General features: G+C 46.3%; 1 protein-coding gene across 10 annotated transcripts in view; it reads left to right on the top strand.

Annotated features, from left to right (window-relative positions):
- Nucleotides 1-12,359, top strand: part of ENOX1 (ecto-NOX disulfide-thiol exchanger 1) — a 548,612-nt gene that overhangs the window by 393,758 nt on the left and 142,495 nt on the right. For all 10 annotated transcript variants that reach the window (XM_072782960.1, XM_072782966.1, XM_072782958.1 and 7 more), the window contains one exon: nt 3,408-3,641. In XM_072782960.1, the coding sequence (XP_072639061.1) occupies nt 3,408-3,641 (234 nt within the window). The remainder of the gene's footprint in view (nt 1-3,407; nt 3,642-12,359) is intronic.

Raw genomic sequence — 12,359 nt, 5'->3', positions numbered from 1 at the left:
TAATTAATGTTCTCAAGTGCTTATTAGATGAAAACCAATATTATGAATACTGAGGGCCATTATTATTATTGGATGTAATTCCCTGGGGGAATAAAGTACTCTCTCAGCATGATTTCAGTTTTTCAGAAGTGGTTCACTTTCTAGACCCCAGGGTATCGAATCAAGATCGGTTCCGTGCAGAAAGTAGCCGGTGGGCCTCAGGGGAAGGCCTGCTATCACTGCCCAAGGAAGGCCTAGTACGTTTGCAGTGGTAATGCCTGCCCTGTGATACCTGCTTCTTTGGTGCCAATTTATAGGGGGGGATTTTTGCAGATGTTAAAATTAGACCCCGTGCTGCCGGCGGGTGTCCGAGCGAGTGTCCAGAGGCTATCATCGAGGCCTCTGCCAGATCTAAGAACTATGGATCTGGTATTGGGATGTGGTTTTAGGGAGATGCGTGCTTAGATTCAACACCTTGCCATCCCCTCACGAGGCTCTCCTTCTGTGTGCCTCAGTCTATCACTCTGCACACTGCCTTTCTATTCCTGAGGCCAAGCCAATGAGGGGAGGGGAGAAAAAAAGAGGGGAAAAAACAATATAGATAGATAGATAGATAGATAGATAGATAGATAGATAGATAGATCGATCGATCTGAATCCTACTGCCAGGCTTACTTAATTTCTGCAGGCCACTCCTCCTGCCATGGAATTTCTTTGCAAACCTCAGGAGCTGGGGTTATTCCAACACCAATCACTGCAACTTTCATGAGCCTGGGTAGTGACATGGAGAACCTTAAAACCCTTATTCCAATAATACCTTACAAAGTGGGTGGGCCAGTGGAATCTGAAAGCATTCTAAAATAGAGAAGGAAGACGAAACATAGAAGAAAGACTTTACGACACACAAATAGCTCTGTGTTTTACTTTTCATGTGTTCCTGGGCCTTAGCATCAGAGGAATCTGTAACACAGCCGGGGACTCAGTGGAGTGGTGGCAATGGGTCTCACGTGCCTTGGCAAGATAACCTCTCTCTGGCCTCCATTTTCTCATCTGCAAAACTGAGGGAGTAACAGTAGCAACTCATAGGATTATTACGAGGAATGAATCAAAATAATGGATATTAAGTGCTTGGCAGGGCACCTGAAACAATAGGAACCATTCAGCAAATGGTTGTTTTTAACACAAATATCCTGAAGATGGTAAAAGAAGGACTGATTCTTGTGTCTCCCAGACCTGCCCGGGGAACGTGGGCTGTATCCACAGCTCTACCCGTAAACAATTGCTTTGTTCCACCTGGGTTAGAGGAGATCCAAAGTGCCTTTCAACTCCAACATAACCCAGCGTTTAGACCCAATCAGGAACCCCATGAGACACTGGCCAAAGATGAACAGGCCCAAATTTAGGCACGTGGAAGGTACTCCTCTATTTTTATCCCTTGATGCTCCGCTTTTCCCAGCTTGGGTCCTGCTTGTGAGCCAGGCACCTGCTTGCCCCTTGCTCTGCCCCTGGGCAGCAGGAGGAGCCCGCACCAGAGGCCTCACCCCCAGCCTCCCTGCCTAGAGGCACAGGGGTCCGCCGAGCTCCGTCTCAGCCACCCTAGGGAGGTTGCACACCAGTCCGGGGAAGATCTGAAAGGCTGATTAACTAGAGGGGCAGGAGGGAAGGGAGGCTGCCCCTCCTGTGTGTGAGCTCCTGCAAACCGAGGCCCAGCTGGAAGGCCTAATTTAGGACTGCGTTCACATTTGAAGGCCAAGCTAACTTTAGATTTAGCCTCATCAGGATCTCTTTTAAGGCCTTAATGATGATGTTTTGGTGAAAGAGAGGGTACTTTTTGGAACCAGAAATATCTGAAAAGTGATGCTCTGGACGTGAGCAGAAGAAAGACACTGGGCCAGTTTAGGGCCACAGTGGCCAGTCTTAGGCACTGTTGCCTCCTCAGCTATTAAGTATGTATATCTTGGCCTGCTGACTCGTTAAGTTTTTAGGGCCCAGAACCAAGATACACTCTGCTTTAGCCTGAATTCCACTCATATGCGATCCAGTGTTTGCGGTTTGGGTAGGTATTGTTCTACCTTCCATTCTTAGAGAACACCATTTAAACCCAGGAGTGAGAAGGGAGAAACAGGAATCAGATGTGAGATCTGCTTTGTATTTGTACCTTCCCAAAGGTGTGAGGCGCCCTACAGGGAAGAAGTCAGCCTCTGCGGGGGTTTTCAGTGGAGTTTCAACCCAAATGCCAAGATAATCCATTGAAATGTACCACGGAGATCTTGAACATCAGTGTAGTACAGCCTAGCATTTCACCCTGGTACCTCATTTGCAAAGCCCCTACACAGCAAAAGTGCTCATTTTGCTCTTTCCTCTGGCAGCCCCAACAGCTGTGATCCTGCTGGGACCTGAATTTATGTTTTTAAAATCTGAGTACCCCAAACTAAAGAGCAGCCTCAAAGCCAAGTCTTCTCCATTTGAAGTTAGGCTGGCTGTCTGGTTTCAGTTGTGTTCGGGTTGATTTCTCAGATCCAGTTTCTGCACATCATCGTTATAAGTTGGGTACCTCGCAGTAAATCCCCCAAAGATTTCCAGGCCCATTTTTTTTTTGGTCTAGCTCTGCGCTCTTGCACAGGCTCCTGTGGCCTTCAAAGATTGCGTGGACAATTTGTGCGGTGCTGCATGCCAGATGAGGTGCTGCAGGGCTATGAGGAAGGCAGCAGTGAGGCCTCTTGATTGAAGGTAAAATATTCTCCTGTGTGCCCCAGAGGATAAGTGGAAATAAAACAGCATTGCAAAATTGCCTCAGTAATTGTGGCTTTTGCAGCTGCCAAGAGAGAATTGAGCAGCATTTTCTAGGGGAATGAAGCAATAATCTGCGAGTGAGGTGTTATGGAATTTACTTTGTAGATCCTTTTAAATATCATAGATATTCTTTATTTACTCCTACCTAACTTTTTTCTACAAAGAATTTAAGAGCACTTCTACAACAGAGTTCCTGTAAATTGAAAATCTAACACCAAGGCCATAGAAACGCAGAGAGGGGAAGAGGGGGTCGGGGGAGGAAGCGACATACCACATGCCGAATTTGTTCCTGAGCTTCCTGGAAGCCAGAGGGAAGAAGGAAAGAGTGACAATAAGTGACCTGGCTCTTGAGGTCCCCCTCTTAGTCACGCTGGCTTGCAAGGTGGGTAGGTGACGGGCTGAGACACCTCCCAGAAGCACGTTTATCTCCAAAGCCCCTAATAAGCTGAAGTTGGCAGTAGTTCCACATCCCTGGGAAGGAGGGTAATCGCTTCCCACCTCCTCTGGAGACAATGCAGTGCCCTTCATCTGGGAAAAAAAAAAATGGAATTAAGCGAAAGCTCCCCCAGTGTGGCTTGAGGGTCCCGGACGATGCTGGTGAGGTTGTGACAGGTCAGGCCTTTCCGTGGCTTTCAGGTTACCGGATGCGGCTAGGGTCCAGCACGGACAAGAAGGACTCGGGCCGCCTGCACGTGGACTTCGCGCAGGCCAGGGACGACTTCTACGAGTGGGAGTGCAAGCAGCGGATGCGTGCGCGCGAGGAGCGGCACCGGCGCAAGCTGGAGGAGGACCGGCTGCGGCCGCCCTCGCCACCTGCCATCATGCACTACTCGGAGCACGAGGCGGCGCTGCTGGCCGACAAGCTGAAAGGTAAGGGGGGGTCGGGGGGGCTCAGCGGTTCAGGCCGCCTGCGGCCCGGGGCGTGACCCTGGAGACCCGGGATCGAGTCCCGCGTGAGGCTCCCTGCATGGGGCCTGCTTCTCCCTCTGCCTGTGTCTCTGCCTCTCTCTCTCTCTCTCTCTCTCTCTCTCTCTCTCTCTCTGTGTGTGTGTGTATCTCATGCATAAATAAATAAAATTTAAAAATAAAAAAAAAGCTAAGGGGCCTCCCCTCGCCACCCCCGTGCACCCCTGGCGGACTTCGTGCAGGCGGCAGCACCTGCCGGCCGTGGACGCCGGGGCTGCTCGCGATGCAGCCCCCACTCTCACCCTCACCCCCACCCCACCCCCGGAGGTGCTCCCGGGTGCACGCGCGCCTGCTGTCCACACGGTTCGTGGACCACGGGGTGGAGGAGTCCCAGCCGCAGCAGCCCCGGAGCAGGTGCCTGTCTGCGCGCGCATGCGCGTTGAAGGGGCGAGGCTCGCGCGTCCCGCGGGCGGGCAGGTGCAGGTGCACCCCCCGCCGCTGGACTTCACACCTCTCCACCAAGCCTCGCATCACGCACGTGGGAAGCGGCGCTGGGCTCGTCTGTGCACGGTGCGAGAGGAATGTGGACAAAGCATCCCAAAGCATCCCTGCCTCCAGAATAGTTAGGAACCAAAATGAGAATAGTTCAGGTCTTTAAAGGTGGCTGTGGGCCTCTTGCATGTTTGATGCTGGGGAGGGAGGGAATAGGGCCGTAGGGGGGCTTCAATACCTGCCCCAGTGAACTGCAGCTGATTGCAAAGGGGCCCAGCTTGAACTCAGGATCACGCATAGGTGTGAACTCTTCTCCCATTGTTGATCAGTTGTGTCATCTGAGCAGCCTCTGCATTTCCAGGCAAATGACGGTCAGGCCTTCCTCAGGTCGTTGGGCGTGGCAGGTTTTACTATTTTTTTAAAAAAGGATTTTATTTATTCATCCATGAGAAACACAGAGAGAGAGACAGAGACATAGGCAGAGGGAGAAGCGGGCTCCATGCAAGGATCCGATCTTAGAACTCCGGGATCACGTCCTGAGCCAAAGGCAGACACTCAACCAATGAGCCACCCAGGGCACTGGCAGGTTTTAATGAGAGGACATGGGTTACAGTAGCTGGTCTCACCCAGGGGTCTTGGGTCAGTGATTAAGTGTAGTACAAAGCCAGTGGCATGAGTGTCCCCCAACAGAGGAGCAACATGCTTTGGGACCACAGGGGCAAGTGTTGATGATGGTATCAAGAAAATCTTCACAGAGGAGAACTGTGCACGTTAAACAAGATTTTTCTTTCCCAGGAGAAGAAGGGCCTAAAGACATTGGGGTCAGAGGCAGGAGCCCCAGGAAAAAGAACACAAGGAAGCAGAGGGGGAACTTGGCAAAAGTGGAGAAATGCAAGTGGCCTGCTCCACAGCCCATGTGAGAGCTGCATGCATGGAGCTTTATAGAGCAAGGTGGAGCTGGAAAAGCAGTCCAGGGCCAGATAGTAGAGCCCTGAAGGCTGCCTCTGGATTTGGGGTTTATTCCATAAGCAGTGGAGAAGCCATTAAAGATTTCTTATCAGAAGAGGGATGTGATTGATCTTGGAGTGTTTTAGAGCATAGCTAGTATATATTGCTGGCAGTGTGTAAAGCGGATTGGATGTTTTCACTAAATGAAATGTGTGAAAAAAAAAAAAAAAAAAAAAAAAAAAAAAAAAAAAAAAAAAAAAAAAAAGAAATGTGTGAAAGCTGCCCAAAACCTATTTTAGGAGGATAGGAGGTCGGCATTCTGTTTCTTTAAAAGAGAATTCTTTAAAAGAGAATTCTTTTCAGAAGGACTTCTGCTTCTAACCCTCATCCCCTGTTCAGGCGTTGGGAGTCCCTAATGACCTGCTGCTGTGGCTGAAATGCCCCCCTGTGACTACTGAGGGCTTGCCTTTTTTTTTTTTTTTTTTTTTTTTTTGCCAATGGTGTGTGTTCCGCTGCTCAGGGAAGGCCTGTCTTACAGGCATAAATATATAGGCCATGGGTGTTCCTCTAACAAAAAGCCCACAAAAGGCAAATACAGGCATCATCTCCCTTTTCCACTCAGGCTACAAATCATAAGGAGTGGCCAGAATGAGAACGAGCAACACCCTCAACCAGGATTGTTGGTTTTGGAACAAATAGCTTTTTCTTTAATATCCTGTACATTGTGCATTATCCACTTGTGTGCTACGCTTAGATGTGACAAAAACTAGCGTCTTGGTTCTGTGACCTCTTGGAGGGATTTCAAAAAAGTTTGGCACCTTCCTATTCTTTTTTGAAGAAGCCAGCACAGAAATGTCTTTGCACGTCAGAGGAACATGGCATTGCCTTTCCCGTTAGAGGATCACAGATTGGGATGTCAATTGGGTGAAGTAATTTGCAAGCTCTGCCATTTCAAAAATATATATTTATATAGATGAGTATAATTTGCAGAATTTAGGAGCTGCACCTTTGCCAAGTACTGTGTGATCCCTTGAGAGAACAGATTGGAAAATTTAATAGATGGCAGTTACAGTAGAATGAACTAGCTGGGGATACATCTCAGGCAACCAGTCAGGTAATATCAAGCTTGACAATTTCAACCCAAGCACAGAGTTTGGAATATAAACAGCATTTAATTGCTTGGGAAATTGGCTGCCTCAGAGAGGAAATCCAGTCCGTGCTCCTTATAACGCTGCAAAGCCAGACAGGAGGGGCCGAGGAAACTGCTCCCCTGAAAATGATTTCATTGATGTGGAGATTTAAAAAAAAAATGGAATCAAAAACCCAAGGTAAGGAAGCCTGGGTAAAAGAGAAGATGGAAATATGATCCGAAAATACCTAAATGGATTTGATTTTTTTCCCCCTCCCCTGAGAGATCATGCTATCTTAGGTTTCTTACAAACGTTTTCCCCCATTTTACATTGCACTTGTGTATTCTTGAAGTTTTCTTACTGACAATCAGCTCTGTCTAGCAAAATCTGCACAAGCTAACTCTTCATCACGACCCACAAGGCCCTCGACATCCTGCCCGGTGTTAAAAGTGTGCACATAGTACGTGCTTAATTCTTTTCTCTCTTCCTCAGTGATTTGGATCTTTGAGCACGTTGCATTTCTGGCCACTGGTGCCACCAGATGTGATCGGAGATCCAGGGGTGTAGTGATGCACGTGGCCATCATTCCACAAATATTTGGGGAGCCCTTTACCATATATCTGAGACTGTGCTAATAAGCACTGTGTGGGGAGATGACAGCATGAGAGCCTCTGCCTCATGGAGTTTAGGCTTCTGGAGTGGTAGAGGCAATTAGAAAGCACCACGTACTTCCCACCACCAGGAGAACCCAGCTGGCCAGCGACAGGGTCAGGGGGCAGATCTTCTGAGACCAGGTGACTCCAGGCCCAGTGGCCACTGGGCCTTCTCGAAGGCAGAGGAAACGTCAAGTTGTAATTGTGTAGTGTCTAAGGCAGCGTCTGTTACGTTACTACAAATTCTAAAAAAGAAAATTAGCAGGCACCCTGCTGATTAAATAGACATTGTTCTGAGACAATTCAACTTAATGAAGACTGACTGGGAAGTAACTGCTCACAGACCCAAAGTTTATAGCATGGCTTTGAGAAAGTGAGAAGGAGCTCAATAACACCATAATTACACTTTATTGGAAACAGTAGCACCAGGCAGATGAGATAATGAATTTCAGTGTGTCTAACACAGACCATCCACCCCTGGAGGAACCCTGTGTTTGGACTGTGGAAGGAAGAGATTGATTAGACGGTGAGAAAGATTATATCCTAATTCACTGGAGATTTCTCCTGGCAAGAGCATTTAAAAGTTTTTTGTGTACTTTTTCCCCCTTTGGAAAGCTGCACATAATCTTTCATTATGTGATGAATGAAGAGTTTCTCTCTGCATCAGGTGAAGTTTTGACAGAGCTTTGAAGCAGTGCCCTTGGGATCCCCTGGTGTGTCATCATGAATTCAGTTCTCCTGGGATCCGCATTCATAATTTCCGGAGGGCTAGACTCTGATTTGCATACAGAGTGGCCCAGTGTCAGCCTGCCAGAGGGAGAAAGGGGTGGAAGTGGTGCTGGCATTTTGCTGAGACGGTTGTCAATATTTATGGTTCCCAGAAAGTAAAAATCAATAATGCTGTAAGCCAAGTGGAAGTTCCATTAGCTAAAAGCCCGGCTTCCTTCTTAGGGCAAGGGAAATGAGAAGCACAGGAGCCTGTTCGAGAATCACTTTCCTAGGCGTAACTGACCTTCACAGAGGCAAGATGGGCCATTTCATCCAGAAACATTTTGTTTGACCCCAAAGAGGAATAATCAGTGCATTTTTCATATTGCCAACCCCCCCTTAATTTTTTCATTTTTACAGGTACTATATAGTTGGGGGAGATAGTGTGTGTTAACCATTTGTATCTCCTTTCCTGCTCTCTGTGATTTGGAGGATAAATAAGGTTACGCCCCTTTTAATGGTTAATTAAGCAGCTAAAAAATGGAGACTTCTTTAAGGATGTCCAATGTTTAGAGACACATGGTGAAATTTTAGGAATGTTGTAGTAGTAATGCTTGGGCCACCCTGGAATCCCCATTCTGCTTGGGTCAATCTGTGACCTACACTGTAAGCGATTTCCAGCCATCACAGAAGCCAGAAATCAGTGACAGCTAGGTAGACACACCATTCACATGATTCATTGTGTGGATGTGTACATGTGTGTGTATCCCCATTTTTGGGGGAAAAAAATGTGCTGTAGAGCATCTTCCTTTTATCTCATTCCAGGGACATTTTTTTCAAACATTAATCTCCTCTGCTATTATTTCTTTATAGATCCAGCTGCAAGTAAGGATACTACAGCCCCCTCCCCCCAACCCCCCCGTACCACCTACCCTCGCCCAAGTTCTCGTATTCAGTGTCCCTGGCTTGGCTATCTTCCCCACCTATTGTTCTGAAAATCAAAGCCAGATCTCCCTGTGTGGACACAAAGGGAGAGAAAAAAACTGCTTACCGATTTGAGTCCCTTTCCCCTTATTTATCTCTTCATCAATCTGGTTGACGTCCACCCCATGTCCACCTGCTGAGTCCCAGGCTCTGCGTCCTGGCCCTGGGCCTGGCCTTTGAGGAGCTTGCAGGTCATGGTTGCTAAAGGATGCTCTGGCAGTGGAAGCATGACTTATAGATATCAAATGAACACGTGCCAGTGATTTTAACTCAGCTAATTAATGAGAGAATCAGTAAGACGTTAACTTGATTCAAAAGAGAGTTTGCTCTATAACAATTCATATTTTCTACGGGACAAAATTCATCTGCATTGTTACGGGGAATTATTTGCATTGTGACCAGCTCTCCACAATTTATGTTCTGTCCCTGAAGAGTTATAAGATAGTCTGGTCAAAAGCAGTGAAAGATTCACAACCCTATAGAATCAGATACTTCCAGGGGCTAGGGGGCAATGGAGAGGGTCTGCTAGGCCATGGCCGGCATTCCACAGAAAGGATCTGCAGTAGTCTGTACACCTGTTTCCAATTCTTGGACTTTTTTTTTTCACTTTTTTTAGGAAGGGGGGATTGGGGTGCCTAGTGTTAAAGCAGCTATTTTTTAAGTGGGGGTGGGGGAGGTTAGGGACTCACAAAGTTCATAAGGATCACATCAAATCCTTTTCAGTATTCTCTACTATCTCAGCTGCTACTTTCCATTTCAGGGTTTTGTCATCTTTTAACTTAAGATGAGCTCCCAGCCAGTTTCCCTGGTTTTCATTGACTGATTTCTTCCAGTGCTTCCAAAACTTTAATGTGCATATGAATCACTTGGAGTAGGATGCAGATTCTGAGTCAGGAAGCCTGAGTAAGGGTGAGTCTGCATTTTCAAGGAGCTCCCAAATGAGACTCAAGCTTAAAGTCTTTGAAGAGCAAAGATTTATCCCAAGTGCAGGTTTTTTAAATGCCTACGATGTGCCAGGTGCTCAGTATACGTGGAAGAGAGGGAGAGAGGTTGAAAAAATCTGAAGTAACCACAAATGAAATGAGATGGGTATGGATTCAGGTAGTGACATTGAGGGATGATAGCCATTATAATATTACTTATGCCTCACAAAACTGAAGCCAGTCATTATTTTCCCGGAATTAAAAATACTTTCCAAAAGATTTTGGAGTCACGTGATAGGCTGGTTGGTGAGTGCCTTCCTGGAGAAGGTTCTGCTTCTCTGTGATCATCTGACGTCATTCTTAACTTTCATTGCCAGTGGCAATGACCTCAGGGGCCTGCAGGGTAAAGGACCAGCTCGCTTCACTGCCAGGAGAACATTTATCTCTGGAAGACACTGTGAAAATACCCTTTAACACAAAACTAAAATGTTTATTACCAACCAATGTGTCCCAACTTCTGACCAACCACTGAATTTGTGGCTTTCTAGCACTAATGACTGCAAGTCTATTAGAAATAGTGCAATCAAATATAGATGAAGCACAAAGAGAAAAACTCGCAGTGACCAAAAGACTGAAATATGTGGGATCCCTGGGTGGCTCAGCGGTTTAGTGCCTGCCTTCGGCCCAGGGCGTGATCCTGGAGTCCCAGGGTCGAGTCCCGCATCGGGCTCCCTGCATGGAGCTTGCTTCTCTCTCTGCCCCTGTCTCTGCCCCTCTGTCTGTGTGTCTCTCATGAATAAATAAATAATTAAAAAAAAAAAGATTCTTTAAAAAAAAAAAGACAAATATGTTTTGGAAGCTTTATTCTCATGTTAGCCCTTCAAAAGTAGAGGCAGTCCAACAATTACTGTATAGAGTGACGGTTTAGTAGCAGGATATGTAGGGAATTGTGGAAACATAGCAAATGGGCACCTAATTCATGTCAGGGTTACATGAATGACGTCCACCAGAAAAGCTGCCTCCATGAAAGAAGCTGAAGCTGAATCTTGAGGAAAACAGAACAGTTAGGCAGGTGGACCAGAGCCATGAGAGCTCCTAGGATGAGTGCACAGAACATGCAAAGGCTGGCGAGGGATGGCCATGGTGTTTAACAAAGAGAAGAGTGATAAGGGAATGAGGGATGGATTGAAGAGGAAAATGCGAATCAAGAAAAGCCATGGAGCAAACATGTGCAGTAACCTGGGTGTGACATTGTGAAGACCCTGATTAGAATAGCACTGCCCAAGGGGTGCCTGGGTGGCTCAGTGGGTTCGGCGTCTGGGATGGAGCCCTGCGTCAAACCCCTCATCGGGCTCTCTGTTCAGCAAGGGGTCTGTTTCTCCCTCTCCCTCTGGCCCTCAGCCCCCACCCCTGCTTATACTTTCTATCTCTCTCTCTCTCAAATAAAATCTTAAAAAAAAAAGAAAAGAAAAGAAAACACTGCTCAATTTTTAATGAGCAAATGGTCCATATTTACTCCGATTAATGCACCGATTTTCCCAATTCTTACCACGGAAGAAGCACGCCTGCGCGTTCTAAGTTTCTAAACTGCACCCGTGTTCAGAGTTATGCCGAAGCATGTTCGCAGAAAGTATTTGGAATTTTTATAACTGCATCTTTGACGTGATTTTTATGAGCAGTGTTAATTTCTTTTCACATGACTAGCTTTAATAATGCCACAATCTAAATCCTGTTTAAATTAGTTTATATTGTTTTCTGTTTTCTCGGTGATCTTTCCACCGAATACAAAATCGAATTTGCGGTTGGCTATTGTAAATGACCGCTCCCAATACGCGCCTGTAGCCATTCAGAGTGAGTTGCTCAGTTAGTCTTAATTAATACAAAGTCACTTCTTTACGTAGCAACGGACACTGACCATACTTAGCAGTCGTGCCTCAACTAACGTTTTCACATTTAATTTGCATGTCAGTACAGCAATCATACAGTGGCCTGGCAGTTTTCGAAAGTTCAGAAAAATGAGGATGAAATGGGGAGTTTGCAAAAGTATAAACGTCCTTTAAGCTAATGGAATTCTGCATACAATTGGCGTTACGTATTTTTTAACACTTGTTAAAATGGGAGCAAGTCTCTTGCCTGCTTACTTTATAGATTGCGTTTTTTCAGTCGCTTAATCCTAAAACTGCTGTTTCTCTTTCTGAAAACTATCAATTAACTCTGATCTGCCTGTGAACCTACACTCTCTGTCTGGGAGTGAAGAACAATAAAAAATTTGGTTTTTCAGATCATTTGAACAAAGCTACATTTTTAAAATGACAGCGTGTTCCCCCTGGCAGTGGATTAGTGTATTTATGGACCCGGTGACCACAAGCAAGAGAAGGAAAAGCAACCAGTAATACGAGGGAAAGATAGCTAGGCCAGCAGTGTTCTCTCTCCTAGTAAGCTCGACAACAAAATCGTGGAGGGTTTTCTTTGCTCTGTTATGCAGAGATGAAAGTCCCAGCAAAGGGGAAAAATGGTACACGGAGTCAGTGTTTTCTTTTTTGTTGTTGTTATTTTTTAAGAGGGGGGGAAAAAGATTTCTTAGAAGCATTAGGTTTATTCGTGCTGTCTTTTGGGAGGTCCATTCTCCTAACATATATTGGCAGGGAGTGAGGTAGCGAGCGCGCGCGGGAGGCAAAATTTATTCTGACTGTAACGGTCACAGTGGGCCTCTCACAAACATAATGCTAAATTATGGGCCTCTCCATGGGCTGAACGTAATGTTAAGTTGTATGATGGATTTTATCTTACACAAGCCGCTCCGGTCCATGAAATGAGATAAGAAACCACTGCAGCTGGAGTTCA

The sequence above is a fragment of the Canis lupus genome, chromosome 17, assembly GCF_048164855.1.
Source record: "Canis lupus baileyi chromosome 17, mCanLup2.hap1, whole genome shotgun sequence".
In the NCBI taxonomy this organism is placed as follows: domain Eukaryota; kingdom Metazoa; phylum Chordata; class Mammalia; order Carnivora; family Canidae; genus Canis; species Canis lupus.
Note: the sequence above shows the minus strand (reverse complement) of the source record. Positions and strands in the feature narration are given on the sequence as shown.